Source organism: Poecile atricapillus, chromosome 9 (genome assembly GCF_030490865.1).
Source record: "Poecile atricapillus isolate bPoeAtr1 chromosome 9, bPoeAtr1.hap1, whole genome shotgun sequence".
Classification (NCBI taxonomy): Eukaryota; Metazoa; Chordata; class Aves; order Passeriformes; family Paridae; genus Poecile; species Poecile atricapillus.
In genome coordinates, this window is record NC_081257.1 from 11296179 (window position 1) to 11312495 (window position 16317).

The window sequence follows — 16317 nt, forward strand, 5'->3', positions numbered from 1 at the left end:
CAGATTATTTACTGCTGGCAATAAAGAAGATTTTTGGTAATTTTTCTGTTATTGGGAAGAGCTTGAATACAATCCAGTCCAAAAAAAATGCTGACTTTCCTAAATAGGGGCTGTGTTTTTGCAATAAATACTGGTCAATATACAAGTGGAGGAAAACTGAACCAGATGTCAGTAATAGGACCACAGAACGTTGCATTTGCCCAGAATCGCTATTTTAAACACATGATGTTGGTCTACTGGTTTGTGGGATAATACATTCTTGGCAGCCAGAAGGAGTTTCGATATGTTAGAAGGTTATCCTTGAGCAAAAGGAAAAAAAAAAAAGGAAAAAAGAAAAAAGGAGAAGAGAGGTAAAGAAGGGCCACTAATTCATCAAGTTACCTATAGCAAAAAAAAAAATCACGACTTAAGAAATGTTCAAAGACAAGCCAGTCTCAGAAAGCTTGGGGTTCATATTAATTCTTGTTTTGTCTTTACCTCCTTAATATGAATACTTCATTCATCTTTCATTGCACTTTGCCTTCCTGTTTTTTTTTTAAGGATTCTTCCCTTCACTTGTTCCCAGTTTCTGGTGAGCTTCCACCTTGCAGCTCCAGCCAGCGCGGTCGGAGCGGTGTGGGGAAGCACCTGCACAGAGCCAGAGCACACAGACCCAGCACCAAGCACTTTTCCTGCTGGAAACCTTTGTTCACAGCAGGATCCTGCTGCCCTCACTGGCACTGCTGAAGGCAGCTGCCCCAAAATCCCTGAAGACAGCCCTGGAAGCTGTCAGCACACAAGTAACAAGCCAGGTCCCTGTCCACTGGCAATTCAGTAGTTACCCATCTCTAAAATGCTTCCTAGCTCAGAGTCACAGGGGGTTCTGAGTGGTTCTTTGGTGTGTTTTTGGTTTTAGGGTCCCCCCCCCCCCCCTCTACTTAAGAAGCAGTTATATCTGCAAGTCTTCTTAATATTGAAATAAAACTTCAAACTCTACTTGGTATGTTTGGCCAATAAGCACTTCCCTGTTTTACCATGTAGCAAATTTAAGTCAGCTCTACTCATTGTCTTAACAAACCCTCCTCTGAAAGATAATTAAAACCACTTCCCAATATACAACCAAAGTTTTATTTTTATAGTCTATCTTCAATTATGGCATAATCCTTTCTTTTTTTTTAACCAGTGAAATATACAAATCACACAAGACAGAAATATGTACATTAAATGTACAGAACAGAGGAAAGGACATAGAAGATTTACATATCTGAATGACAAGTAAAATATTTTACATTAAATAGGGTTTTAATAGCTAGGATCATGAGATTCAATTCTGCTCAGACAGAAGTCACTAAAAAAGAACATGAGGTGGTTCAGCACATGAAAAAAAAAGATAATGGTTTTTGTACAATAAAAACCAAAGTGACATATTCAATGAATTAGTGCTTTATTTATTTCTCTTACTTTAAAGATATTCTTTGCAAACATCTGAAGATGAGGGGTAAATATGTCCTTGTACAATAAATTAAGAGCAATAAAGCGCCATTAAGAAGCTGATAAATGATCAAGATGAATTTAATGATACAGCTTAAAGGCTTGTGAAAAGTCAAGGCTTTAGTACAACTAGGCTAAAGTGGAAGGTTTTCCTCAAGTGGTATCTGCAAAACCATTTTCTTTAACTTGTAGGATGGGACTGAGCTGGAAAATGGCATCTGAACCAAAAATGAAATCCTGTGTAAGCACACAGCACGGGGGGAACACATACTGTTTGGCAAATAACAATTCTCTGTTCAAAAACTGAAAAGCAAGGGCCGAATGCAGCACATTTTGGAGTTGCAAGGTGTCTCCTTTCAGCAATAATCAATAATGCCCTTAATGTGAGAGTGGAATAGAAGCGATCTCCAGACTGGCATCGATTCAGGTGCAGGGTGCTGCCTCTACCAACCACCCAAGGAAGCCCTGAAACTGGGAAGAGGCTTACTGCTTTGTGATTACCCTTAAAACTTTTGAATGTTGGATGTTCTTAAAAATATAATAATTAAAAATAAAAACCCACCAAAAGCTTAGAATCAATCGAAACACCTGAAGAGATCTGAAAAAGAAAATAAGGGATGAACTGCCCCTTTAATTTAGATGTTTTATTATTTTCTAAATCATTAAAAATATATATGTACAAAAAGCTTTGAAGTATCAGACACCAGAGACCACAGTTCTCCCATATATATGTAACTGCTCGAGTATAGTCTGAACAGTTGTAGTGTATATCTGCAATATATTATCTAAAGCATGTGTATTAAAGACATAGGATGATAAATTTGGTATTGCTGCAACGTTTCATTGAACTATAATAGTCAGTTAATGTTATTAAAATACGAAACTATTGTCTCCTTGAGTGAAAGCGTTCCCAAAATCTGCAAAAAAAATAAAAATCAATAATTCCAAGAGCGGATATCTAATGATTTATTTTCTCACATAAAATTAGAGGAGCTATTTGTCAAGCTGTGTTTTGAAAGACAGCCAGCTATTACACCATTTTAAGGCATTTTCAAATTTGGGGAACTCTCCTTTCCATGGGCTTTCCAGGCTGGGAAACCAGAGCTGTTTGTAAGCGTTGCCCAGCTCCAGTGCTGCGGGCAGCCTGCCCCGGGCTGCTCCACACCCGGCAGCAGGGAACCGCCGCTCCGCCACACGAGACACTCGCACGTCACAATGAGCTGATGAGGCCAAGCTCTGCCTCGAATAATATCTTTATTATTCACCAAGGCAGGCTTTTTTTTTTTTTTCTGTGTTTTTTTTTCCTGTCTTGCTCGGTTCTGGAACCAGCCCCGGTGACTCAGGGATAGCGCAGTTGAAGCCTTTCTGATCCTTTGCTCTTTGCCCTCCGGTGACCCTCGGCAGGGAACCGACACCGCACCTCGTGATGAACATACCCCTTATTTACAGAGCCCTACATGCACTGAACAGCTTTATACACCCTATTCTAGGAACTTCTAGTGTCTGAACCTAAAAGTCATGGACAGGTCTGTGTGTTCCTCACATCCATAAGGATTGTTCTAACATCCCAAGCACATTACATGGTTGCTCTGCCTACTGCACATGTATTACGTTCCATGGATCTAAATTAGAATATGTCAGATTTTCCCCTCAAACTACTCTATTGTTTGTAAGAAAAGTCAATTTTTTAACTTTGAAAAATAAATATTCTCAGATTCTCCCCCATTATTGCCAAAAATATAAGCCTCACACAGTTCTGGGATGGATGCAGAGAGGGTTTCCAGGCACTTCTCTTTGCAACCTTTATATTTTTCTCTTTTCTTTCATTTTTTTCCCTTCCCCACCCTTTTTTTTTATTTTCTTTTTTTTTTTTTTTTTTTTTCTCATAAAAGAAGACGAAAACTCGTTGGACTCTATAAATAAAGTGGAGATAGTCCTGCGGAAAGGGAGAGGGGCCTGCACCCCTTGCTGGCAGGCGGCTGCAGTTCCTCCCACCTCGTCCGTGCCCTATTTGCACACAAACTGGTCCACGATCTCTGTGCACAACTTGCATTTCACGTAGCAGCACCAGTGGAACTTGCAGTGGCAGCGCTCTCGCTGCACCGTCTTGAACTGGTCGTAGCCCCGGCCGCAGCACATGAGTTCACAGCCGTCCATGCCCTCCGAGGTCTTGTTGCACAGGCGGCCCTGGGTGCCCAGGGAGCCGGTGCTCTCGTTGCGCACGCAGTAGTCAGGGCTGGGGTCGATGTACACCAGGTCGTGGATGGTGGGGGCGTTGAAGCGGCTGTTCACCTGCACCAGCTTCCCCCGGCTGTTGAGCTTCATGGCGGCGGCGCTGTCGTATTTCTCCTTCAAGGCGTCGCCCACCTTGCGGAAATCGGCGAGCTGCAGCCAGCAGGTCTTCAGGCTGCAGGAGCCCGAGACGCCGTGGCACTTACAGGCCACGTCAGCCAGGTTGTACACCGTCTGCAGGAGTCGGGGAGAGAAACAAAAACCATGATGAAAGACTAGCATGGCTGTGAGAACATTTATAGCCCTCATCTCCTGCCCTCTCTTGTATTCCCACCCTCTGCACTGTTCACCTTAGCATCCCCTCCCCTCCTCCAGTACAGCGGGAAGGACGACTCAGCTGACACACCCATGTACCCCCAGCACCCCGAAGAGCCAGGAGGAGAAGGAGGAGGAGGAGGAGTCTCACCAGCCTCTCCCCACAACAGAGACAGCTACAACAGCACACACAGCCCAGACAGCAGCATCACTCAGGCTGTGCTCAAATTTTAGGAATTCGCTCTCACGCCAGCAAAGGATTTTGCTGTTTCATTGAGAAATGTAAAACATCCCCTTATTTTCTATCTGAGTTACTCTCCCTATTGATCTCTGCTTGCGGCTGCAATTAGGGAAGGAGTTAAGATTCCTCTTGCTCCTGGCTCAGCTGCAGCTGATTGTCTACTCTTGGCTCAGCATCCTCCTCCTATCCCAAATACTGCTCTGTAAGACAGACTTCATCCAAGAAGAAACCCCCAAACACCTATGGGTGGGAGTCAGAGCTACATAGTAATATCCTCTTTACAAAGCTTTGGCAAGGAAACCTCAGTCGTTTGCCCTGTACAAATAAAATAAGAGTCAGTGTTGACACTGCCCCAAAAATCCTGGGGTCTGACACATTAGATGATACCGTAGACAGCTTCCACCCAGCAGTTACAGAGTCTTAATGCTGCCAAATGGCACTGCAAAGATGAGGCTGAGGAAGGAAAAAACTCCTCGAGTCTCCGTAAGCAACTGCAAAAGTGTCATTTTTCTTCTTGCTAATAGTAAATGGCCTGTCCATTGCTTTCAGACACCCTCCTCTTACATCTAAATACTATTAATTTTAAATTATCTTTCATCCTTCTTCACCTTAGAACACAAGTGTAAAGTCTCAGCTGACTATTGCTGGCACTTCAAGCTCTAGGAAAATAATGACTTTGGCTCTTCATATTCAGACTATTAAAAAAAAGTTTACACCCATTCATTTAAAGCATTTTTGAGATTAAAGAAACCATGAAGACATGTTCAACCACAGAAGACCATGTTTTCTAATAGCATAGAAAAGCTTTTCATATATTCTTGAACCAGGCAAAGAAGAAGTCAGAACAATCCTGTGGCACACTTCCAGCCTGGGAAGCCCAGCACACCCCTCTTCCTTCCAACACACACTGTCCTGGTTGGAAATACCAACTAATAAAATTCTGCTCTACAGAGACTCCACAGCGAGCAGGGCACTTTTTATGAAACAATACAGAGGGAAACACAACACGCTTTGGTCCCAGCCTCCCCCATGAGGAAAGCAACAGGACTGTCAGACAACCAAAAGCAAAACCAACTCGTGCGCTCTCCACCCACCCACACCCCGTATTTGCCGTTTTCTTGTTTTGTGCATCAAACCAAAGGCAAGCCATGGTGGCTGCTCCGTGCCCCGCTGAACCACACTTTTCCCAAAGAGAAGGGATGAGGAGGAGCATGGAGGGACATGCTGCTGTTGCAGACAGACACTCACTCTTCTGCCGGCCTCGTTGTTGTGCAGGTTCATCAAGATGCGGGCGCTCTCGTAGGAGCCTCGCTGGTAAACTCGCTCGCGCTCCCGGGCATCCACGAACTCCTTGGCGAAGCGATATCCGTACTCGATGTTGTCCCCGCAGCCGCCCCACAGCCAGTCCCGGGGCAGGTCCTTGGGCCGCGCGGCGCGGCTGCAGCCGCAGGAGGACAGCTCGCCCTCCCGGCAGGCGCGGCTCATGGCGTTGACCACGCCGGCTGCGCTCACCGCGTAGGTGAACGCCGTCTCCCGGCTGCCTGCACAGAGACACAAGCGGGGTTAGGGCACAGCCACCGCTCCCGGCCCCCTGACGGGCCAGGAGGACAAGGGCTCTCCAGAGCCACCGAGTTCACTCGCACGGTAAAGGGTAGAGTAACCCTGAGCCACGCTGCCCCAAACGTCCTCACACTGAAAGAACCAAGCGAACCCAAGCCATTGGAGCACACACGGCTTGTCAAGAGCCAAAATCACTTCTCACTCATGCTGGTGAATGCCCGGATGAGAGAGCAGAGCAGAGGTGGATCAGGGCAGCGAGGCCAGCGGGGCCAAAGCAGCCATGCTGCAAGTGAGGGGAGGAAAGGGCAAGAGGCTCCCTGTCCTTCAGAAGAAAGAGATGCTAAATACAACTTTTAAAACTCTGGTTGTTAAATTACTACTTCTCAAACATGATTGATGCACTTCACCCTCTTATTCCAATTTATTTAAAGTTCAAGTGTTTTACAAAGTCTCCTGGTATCAAAAGAAACGTGCAACAGAATAACACACAACTTTCCACCCCACACATTAGCCAGATGCTGCTGGAGGAGACTATTTAAAACTAACAACAACCTGAGCTGGTTATTATCCAACACTCCAGCTCTTGCAAATATGGCAAGGGAGCCCATGGACAATCATTTTTACAAATTACAGGGAAGAAAAAACCCTTGGCACAAGGTGGCTTTGAAGGTTTTCTCCTGCATCTGGTGCCCTTAAATGGAAATTGAAAACCTCAAGTTTCCAACTTTTGTTAAGAAAAAGTTACAATACCCATAATGTAAGACATGGCCACATACCATCCCATTGACAGTATCTGATCCCACCTCATTAAGTGTCTGACTTCCCCAATCACTTTTCCAAGAGTGCCACGAGTTCTGAGTACAACTAGCAGAGCTTGCAGATGAACAAACACAAAACTTGCACCAGAGAGCAACACTTGAAGTTTGTTTTTCTCCTGAAGAGACAGCATCCCAATGGGTCTTTTCCAAGAAACATTCTCAGAATGACTAAGAATAGACTAAATACTTTTTTTTTTCCTGTTTACATGACTTAAGTTTTATTTCTAATCTTTAGTCTAATCAATAGATCAAGATAGCTTTTAATTTTGATTTTATGTGATTTTACTTAGAGAAAGTCATGGGCCTTTGAAAAATTAGGACTTTATGAGGCCGTGTTGTGGGCAGGTCATGTCTATTTAGACAGCAACATTTCTAGGCAAATCTCTTTGTACAAGACATATCATGACAGGTCAAATCTAATAGGAGCTTTCAAGCACTTCTGAAACATAAATAATTAGAAGTCTGGTTCATATTTAACATCAAGATGACACCATGATCAGAGCAGCTTTGTTAATACAACAGCTGTCATCCTCTGGATTAATTTTAGTAATAGATTCTGGGTTTAAGTGGGAAAAATCAGAAATCTTATTTCAGGAAAGATGAGACTTAAGGAAGATCAGAAGCACTTTGCTACTTTATCATGGTCTATACTCATAGACACCTGCTGCTCTTGGAAGTATCTACATAAATTGTGGGTATAAAGGGTTACAGGAGTAGCATTTTCAGTTAAAAAAACATTGGCTTTATGTGGTGACTTAGGCCTTGCATCTACTGCAAACTATAGCAGGGGGAACCTCATACAGATTTTAATGTTCCCTTTTGCTCTGTAACACACATTTTTGGATTAATTCCTTAAGCAAAATTTCCACTATATTGAGAGGAAAGAAACGTGGTCGACTTTGGACCACAGGACTCGACTCTTCTGTTCCATTTTTGTTCTTTTTCAGGTTCAGTTAGCTCATGCTTTCACACGGTTAACTCTGCCGCTTATTGTGGGATTTAAACTCATAAAGCTGACTATTTTTGACTATTTTTCATTATTACCCTGGAACAGATTTTAAAGAACTTACTCTTTGTGGGAAGGAGAAAGAAAGGCTTGGGTCCATGCAAGTTCCCTCCTTGAACATTTAGGTAAATTTATAAAATAGCATCAGCTGCTGGAGTACAGTTCAAGCCAATACTGCCTCAAGTCATGGACCCCAGGAATACATTAAGAGTGATGTTTCCACAAGGATGAGTTACTCTGAGGTTTTTTTTTTTTTCTTCTTTTTTCAGTTTTTAGGCACAACTGTGCTTTCCTTCACTGTCAAACATATCTGTCTTTTCCCACAGTCCAGGATTTCTCTCTATTGTAGCCATGGCAAGCAAACACACATTCCAAACACGTTCGAGTCCCCTCTCTCCCATATATATAAAACATAGAAATGGAACTGTTCAATATACACACACTGTAGGAAGCCACCCACAGAGCAAGGCGCTGAGCTTTACACTTGATCTGAATAAGTCTACAAGAACAGAACTTTTTTTTTTTTTAAATACCTGAACATAAGATACAAAATGTTCTTTGTCTTGCATTTTAAAAGCATTCGACATCAGGCTGAAGGCAGAATAAACTGGACCCCAACCACACAGAGCTGTAGGGGGAGGATCAGCGATTTTGTTTCCTGTTGGCACTTAGCTGTGTGTGCAAAGCCCTTGTGCAGCCTGCACAGGGCTGGCCACAAAGCCAGGAGATGGCAGTGAGCACCGTGGCCCGACCTGGGAACCAGCACCCAAGGAGAGCACTGCAGAACACAGGCCCTAAAATTTTACAGTTCAATAAGCCACAGAGCAAGTTTCCAAACCCAACGGCAGGTTTATTTGTACAGCTTTAGCTAACTGCAGGGTAAACCCTGGAAGAAAGACTGCCCATTGACACACGGGGCCGTGGCTGTGCCGGCGGGCAGCGCCGTGCCCGGGAACTCTCTGGGGCGCAACCAAGGGCACATGGCAAAACCTCCCAAACAATGTGCACTCAGAGCCTGCACCTCCTGCAGCGCTGGGAGCAAGGCATATCTGACAGCCCATCACACAGGCCATGCCAGGCTGAAGGCAATGCAATCAGGCTCTAAAAGTGTCCACTCTTCCTGCCACGCAGAGGAACACCAACTGGTCATTACTGAGGGTCAGCGTGAAATGGTACAACTGTTACACCTCCTTCCTTGCTCTCAGTGAATACACTCTTCATGCTCTAACTCCTGAATATGGCTATTAACCTTGCTTCCATCTGCAATTAGAATAAGTGGCTTAATTACATGATGAATTGCTGTGTAGACATCAGCTAATACAGTCATATCCAGCAAAAGGGTGCGGCAGTTATTTCACTTGAAAGGAACCACCTTTAAATAGATCTGTCATACTTGGGGAGGGCAGAAACATGGATTCCAGAGACAGACACCACAAATCACAGGCCCCATCCTGTACACTCCTTCACACCAACAGTCCCCCTGAGCTAATTTTCACTTGCTTGGATAATAAATAAGGGCTGAAGGATGAAGGCCTAAATTTTAAACAGATTAATTTTCTGACGTGTTAGATTACTAGAACAGAGAGGTGTACAGAAGAAGCTTGCTTTCATGTTTTCAGACTTTTTCTTGGGTAAGGTAAAAAAAAAACAACTCTATGGAGGGTTAGTACCGTGCTTTAAAAAAGCCTAGGGAAGGTGTTCACCTAAAATCAAATGTTTCAATCCAGTACTTTCATGCAATAGATTTTTTTTTTTCAAGTTGTCTGACAATCTCCAAATGAAAACTTCTTTTAACAAAAACCAAGACCAAATGTGAATCCTTCAACTTTAACTGGAGTCAGCCCATTTACAGACAAACCAAGATTGAGACCGATTTTAAAACCTTTTCTTTTTCTAAAGCAGGACAGAAAAACACTGCCATAAAAGCTTTACTTTACAACTTCAACTAAAAAGCAGTGCTGCCTTTGCCAGTGTACCACTCACTACTTAAAAGACCACAAGTGTCACCCAGAAAAACAGGCATTTTTTCCATTGATTACACAAAATCAGCAATCTGACTTGAGAAAGCCAGAGGAAGGTTTCACCATGGACCTCATTCAAGAGCACTGGTTAAAATTTTGCCAAGGACTTTAAAATACTATGAGGTCCTTAAATGGCTGGAAAGGCAGGCAGCACATGAGCACTGGAGAAGGCCATTTTAAAGAGGATCTGATAGGGGAAGGGTTGGGTGTCCACCAAAATGTGAGAAGATGTTAAGTAAGAATCTATCTCTTACCAGCGATGTGATTCCATTAAATGTCAGTTACACGGATCACACATTTTACCATGATAGAACTCATCTCATGAAAATTACCCTGCTACAGCAATTTAAAAATAAATCTGTTTTCCTTAAAAAGAGAAAAAAAAAATACTGTATCTGGAAATAAGCAAGGAGGAATTGCCTATAAACACTAATCGACAGAGCAGCAATTTTCAGTTAACCTCTGGACCAAGAGCGATTTATTATCCAGCTGCTAACTTTGGAACTAGACATGGACATCTTTAATTTTACAAGACGCTGCTGGTTTTAATTCTTGTAGGTTGCCTTCATTTTGTCTCAGGTTTTCTAAAAAAGAGATTTCAGGGCCTCATTTTCCTTTCTCCCCTATTCCCATATGCAAATATATTCCTACTTTGTTTTCCAAGACATATGGCTGGACAGTGGTGGGAAATCACCTCCAGCTAAAAATAATCCAACTCCTTTGCCAACTTTTAGAAACACTTGATTGTATACAGTACTCAGTAAGAACCTGGCAAGAGATTCAAGTGCAGAACAGTGTGTGCCATACATATCCTTAGACAAGAGTTTAATCATAAAGATGTTGCTTCCTACCTATCTGCATGACTCTGCCAAAAACAGAGTTGTTGTCCACAGTGCTGCAATTCCATCTTCTGTGTCTGAATTGATACTGGCACTCCTTAATGCCCGTCTTTGCACCCTCTCCAATGAACTGCATATGGTCCTGATACAATTGGCAGAGTTTCTTCTGTCCTTGGGAAAGCCCTGCTAGCTGGCTACATAGTGGCTGGGCTCCTATAATGTACACCTCTGACATCTGAACAGGGTTCATGGGGTTCATGGGGTTCATCCCTAAAGACCTGCACAAAGAAAGATTTGCATTAATAAACAGAAAACTTCAAAATGAAATAAATTTGAAAAAAAATCTAAATCCCAGACAGAATTGTGTCTTATACATTGTGAGTATACAACTCCTGGTTTTGTTAACAAGTGAGGAAAAACCCCAGACACTTAAATATGAAACTTTTGTTTTAAGAACAGGACAGAAGTTACTAGTTTCCACCCATGTGGTTATCACCATACATTAGAGACTGAAGTACGACACAGACTTGGAAGACTTGCATCTAGGCAGTCTTTTACCAGCTTAAATTGACACAGTCAAAATAACAGAAGCTCCAAACAATTGCAAGGCCAGGAAAATAAATAAAGCAAAACTGAAAAAAGCTCTCCAAATCCCAATTTGTCTTAACACATATTTTATATTTAAGTCTGGGTTTTTCAATCTGATCTACTATAAACAAATAGGGAAACCTTTAGCAAGAAGCCAGAAGTTAGAAACTTGCTACAGACTACTTCTAGCTTCTTCCAAATGACAACACAGAAACATACAGGCAAGTATACTAATTCTAAACAAAATCAACTTTGTTTTCTTAATTCTTAAAGTGCTCTTCACATGATACATTTCAATTAAAAAGTGGCTATTAATCCAAAAGGCATCACTGGAAAAAGCAGAGAAACACCTATTTCAAGAACTCTCAACATCGTACACTTCACAGATAATTTGCCAAAGCAGGAATTTAAATGTACTCCTTTGTAATAAAATATATTTGTATATTTCAGTCACAGAAAACTTCAAACCGAAACTTTAACTTTATCCTTGCAAATCAGCATTTTCTCTTGTACATGCAAAATGTCTTAACGTAAGGGAGCTGAAATGTCTCTTTTGAAAAAGAAACTATTACAGCAATTTAAAGATGATAAATCTCATAATCTACCAGACAGCATTCTAAAAACTGTATTTTACAAGACGAGATGTTGCACATTTACCCTTATTCGACAGACCCGTTCCTTTTCCTGCACAACATATTCCTGCACTTCTCCCCTGCTGCCTCGCTCCTGCCGCACTCCCGCAGAAACAAAGTACAGAAGAAGCACAGAGACATTGAAGCAAGCAAATCTTGACACCCCCTTCCAAAAGCAAGTCGATACGAGATGCTTACCACCAAGAGCTGGCTTCTATTACAACCTGGGTAAAAGAGGAGAAAACGGCCAGAGCCACTACGAGGTACTGAGAAGCCATTGTACTGCCAACTGTCCCCACAGCACCTCCGTGGATTAATACTGCACTGGATTTCTAGAGGGGGGAGAAAAAGGATCAGATTGTTTATTGCTTCTCAGACCATTTTCGAGCATTCAAGTTTAAACAACGGAAGTCTCCGGGCCCCTTTTAACTTGACTCTGACTCGCCGGCCCTTCTCCCCGCCGAGGCTTTGGTGCCAGACACAGGCACGTCGCAGCTCCCGCTCCAGCGGGCAGAACCCACCCCCGCACCCCCCACCACCCCCGGACACCGCCTTCCCGGGCCGCCCGCCCGGCCCTCTGCCCCGGCCCCGCCGCTGCCGCACCCCGCCCGCCGCGGGACGGCACCGGCCGCGACACTGCCCCGGACACGGCACCCATCCATCCCCGCTGTCCCGGACACGGCACCCATCCATCCCCGCTGCCCCGGACACGGCACCCATCCATCCCCTCTGCTCCGGACACGGCACCCATCCATCCCCTCTGCCCCGGACACGGCACCCATCCATCCCCTCTGCCCCGGACACGGCACCCATCCATCCCCTCTGCTCCGGACACGGCACCCATCCATCCCCTCTGCTCCGGACACGGCACCCATCCATCCCCTCTGCTCCGGACACGGCACCCATCCATCCCCGCTGCCCCGGACACGGCACCCATCCATTCCCGCTGCCCCGGACACGGCACCCATCCATCCCCTCTGCTCCGGACACGGCACCCATCCATCCCCGCTGCCCCGGACACGGCACCCATCCATTCCCGCTGCCCCGGGGCCACAGCGACCTGCGGACCCGGGCCGGGCATTACCCCATCGCTGCCCGCGCCGGGGACACCAAAGGCTCTCGGCTGGCTAAAGGCGGCTTCAGGTTTGCAAAGCGAGCCCGAGAGGGAGCGGGGCCGGTGCCTGTTCCGCGGGGGACCCGAGGGCTCCCGCCCGGGGATGATACGGCCGCTCCTCGCCCTTCCCCGCCGCCCCCTAAAACATCTCGGCGCAGCCTCGGGGCTCCCGTCGTCCGCGATCGCCGAGGCAGCCCCGAGCTCCGCGCTGGCACCGCGGTGATTGCCCCGACGGCAGCCCCAGGGCCGGAACCGGCTCGGGGAGGTACCAGGAGCGACAAGGAACAGCTCCGCGTCCCGACCCGGACCCTGCAGCAACCGGGCTGCCGTCTTGGAAGTCAAACGCTTCCCCCGACAGGTCCCGCGATCACCGTCTGGTCCTCACACGGGACTCTCTCACTCGCTCCCCAGAGCCATTCCCGGGGTTTATTTCCCCTCCCCTCGGAAGGAAAAAAAAAAAAAAAAAAAAGGAAAAGAAGAAAAAAAAAAAAAAAAAAAGAAAAAAAAAAGGACATTTCGACACTTGGGGGCTCCCTATTCCCTATTCATTCTCCAAAGGCCCTTAACGCTGAATTGAAGGTGTTCTTAATTCTAATTTATTTCTGTTTGCGAAGGGCCGGGAGGAGCGGGGCGCTGGCAGCAGGGACACGCAGTGTGCCCGGGCACACTCGGGGAAGCTGCTGCAGCGCGGGGACCCCCATGAGCCGCTCCCCGACACCGCTCCGGGGCTGCAGCCCGGAGGCGAAGCCGTGCGGGTTAAACATCCACTGCCCGGGGCAAATGAGCTCCCCCAAGTCCCCATTGCCGGGGGTGGGTAAATGGGGGCCGGTCTCCTGCAGCAGAAGGAGCCCGCCCGCCCCACAGGGGCTCAGTCCCGCCAGAGGTGCGAACGCCGAGGGCGTCTTGAGCGAGGGACGAGGAGAAGCGAGATGCGCGCAGGGCAAACCGCGACACCCAACAGCGCACGACGCGCTGCTCTTTTTCCTTCTGTTACTTCTTGACATAATGACAGTAACAAAGAAGTCCATGACACTGCCCGAGCCCTGAGCAGGTCGCAGGCGCCGGTGCCCGTGCGGGACACGCCGACAGCCGTGCAGCCGCCCGGCCCGGCAGTCAGCCCGGGCACGCCGCACTGCCCGGCGGGGCGGGCGGCCGCGGAGGGAGCGGGGGCCCGGGACAGCGCCGGGAGCGGGGCGCTGCCCCCGCTGCAAGACGCGTTCGGCAGGACCAACGCTGCTGCCCCGCTGCGAGGGCCCGTGTGCCCCGCCGAGCTCGGCCGTCGCTGCGCCGGAGCCCCCAGCGCGGTGGCGGCGCCCCGGGGAGCGGTGGCGGCCCGCTCCCAACAGGGGGCGGCCTCGCCCGGCGGCTCTGCCCTTCCGACGGCACCTCCGCGCCCCGGGCCCGCTGCCCGCCTCGGCTGCGGACACCGCGCCGAGCAGCGAGGCGGAGGAGGCACCTGCGCCCGGGCCCGGCCCTCCCAGCCCAGCCCTTCTGCACGCAGCAGCTGACAAGGTGCCACCAGAAAGAACACAAAAAAAAAAAAAAAAAAAAAAAAAAGCCAACATCTAAAAAAAAAAAAAAAGTTAAAAAAAAAAAAGAAAAAGAAAGAAAGGGAAAAAAAGGCAGACTGCCCAGCAGCACGGAGCACTGGAGATCGGGAGTGTGAGGCACCGTGTTCAACTTTGTAGGGCCGCGGAGATTGGGTTTTGGTATTTAACGCACCCCATGCGGAGCCCGCGCTCCAGCCGAGATGAAAAGAGAGGCTTTTACAGATCCTGCACCGCGGGATCGCCTCTGATCCTGTTTTACACGGGGTGTCTGGAAAGCCTGCGAAGGCATCTGGTTTTCTAGAAGCACTACCAGCGGGCAGGAGGCATCCAGAGCCCGGCTCCGGGGGGCTGTAAACCGCGGGAGGCGCAGCGGCTCCGCGGGGACCCCCCGGCCGCCCCCTGCTCCCCGCTGCGCCTTCCCAGCCATTTGGAGGGGCGAGACCACGTCTCACGTTTGCAGGAAAGGCACTGGCCGGGTCCCGGCCCAGCTCTCCCCACCGGAGGCGCAGAGGGGTTGTTTTCCCGGGGGTGAAGGCACATCGTGTCCTTCCCTCGGTGCCCGGGGACAGCCTCGCTCCTCGGCCCCGCTGAACTCCCCGTGACCCTCCGAGCGCAGCCCATTTACCATACAATTGACAATTAAAAACAAACAAACAACAAAAAGCCAACAGCCTTTCCAACATGGAGTCCTCGCAGCGCCAAGGGGACCCCGAGGAGCCGCGCTCCTCCGCGCTGACCCAGGCGGGACCCGCTGCAGATGCAGAGTGATAATCTCCAGAAACTGAGAATAAAATTAAATGGGGGGGAGGAGGGGGGGTTGACTCCGGGTCCTCCGCTGGCCCCCAGCCAGTTCTCCTTAAAGGTACAGGCCACCATTAGCGCCGACGTTGGGCTCCTCCACAGCGATCTTCCTCGGGAAAGTTTGGGAAGTTTGGAAAGATGTCTTTAAACTCGCGTTAGGAGCAGCTGCCAGAAAGATGCACCGGGACGCGGCGGGCAAAGCGAGCCCAGCAAGTGTCCCTGCGGCGGGCAGCCTCTCTTCGGGGGGAAATTTAAAAAGAGAAGGAAAACCAGAAAACACAAGAGCCTTTTCCCAAGTGGGGAGCAGAGCTCTCCGCGGCGGGTGAGAGCGGAGAGGTGGGAGCGCCCGGCGGTAGCCGAGGAGGGGAGGAGAGGCCGACCCGCGCCGGGGCCCCGCTCCCCGCCGAGCGCAGCCCACCCTGCGCGCCCGCCGCCCCCGCGGCGCGGAGCCCCCGAGCCCCGCGCGGACTCACCTCCATCGCGCGGGATCACCGAGACGGAGCAGCCAAGTAATCCAAGCGGAGCAGGAGGAGAAACGGCGAGACGAAAGTAAAATCCTGGCTCGCAGGAGCCGGGCGGTATCGTCCCGAGCCGCGGCCGGGGGAGCGCGGGGGCCCGCGGAGCTGGCGGGGGGCGGCGGGCGAGCGGCCGCCCTGTCCGGCGCAAACCGAGCGTGTCCGACTGCGGAGCGGGGCACCAGTGCAGCCTTCTTTCCAAGGTCCATCAGCAATCGCAGTAATTAGGGCTTTCCACCAGCAGAAGAAGAAGGAGGTAGAAAAAAAAAAAAAAAAAAGCCAAAAAAAAAAAAAAAGCCAAAAAAAAAAAAGCCAACCCAACACACGCACACAGCGCCCGTGGGCGTGATTGTGCGGAAGCAAATAAAAATCTTCACAAGCGGCAGCGAAAGCGCCGCGGGCGACGATCCGTCCCACCAGCCCAGGTGGTGCCGCCGCGGGGCTCCCCGCGCTCCCACCCGGCTCCGCCGGCGCTCGGGCCGCCGACCGCCCCCTCCGCAGCTCGGCGCGGACCGGCCCGCCAGAGGGGGACGATGGAGCCGAGCGGGTGCAGGGCTTCCCCCTGCCCGCCCCCCTTCACTCGCTTAAAGGCTGGGCGGCGCAGAGCCGGGGGTC

General features: G+C 48.7%; 1 protein-coding gene across 2 annotated transcripts; it reads right to left on the minus strand.

The window, feature by feature from the left end:
• Positions 1 to 1089: 1089 nt before the first annotated feature.
• On the minus strand, positions 1090 to 16083 carry WNT5A (Wnt family member 5A). 2 transcript variants are annotated; one of them, XM_058845257.1, is made up of 5 exons: positions 15661 to 16083; positions 11921 to 12054; positions 10515 to 10780; positions 5507 to 5799; positions 1090 to 3936 (listed from the first exon to the last, which is right to left on the minus strand). In XM_058845257.1, the coding sequence occupies exons 1-5, from the start codon at positions 15664 to 15666 to the stop codon at positions 3478 to 3480; spliced, it is 1158 nt and encodes a 385-aa protein (XP_058701240.1). In that variant the 5' UTR covers positions 15667 to 16083; the 3' UTR covers positions 1090 to 3477. The 2 variants fall into 2 exon arrangements, with proteins under 2 accessions (XP_058701240.1, XP_058701241.1); XM_058845258.1 differs by lacking the exon at positions 15661 to 16083 and adding an exon at positions 12807 to 13196.
• Between the last annotated feature and the right edge of the window lie 234 nt (positions 16084 to 16317).

Coding starts and splice junctions, on each gene's coding strand:
- WNT5A (XM_058845257.1), bottom strand. Junction 10,781..11,920: donor ATAGAAGCCAGCTCTTGGTG/GTAAGCATCTCG, acceptor TTCTTTGTGCAG/GTCTTTAGGGATGAACCCCA. Junction 5,800..10,514: donor TGGCAGAGTCATGCAGATAG/GTAGGAAGCAAC, acceptor GTCTCTGTGCAG/GCAGCCGGGAGACGGCGTTC.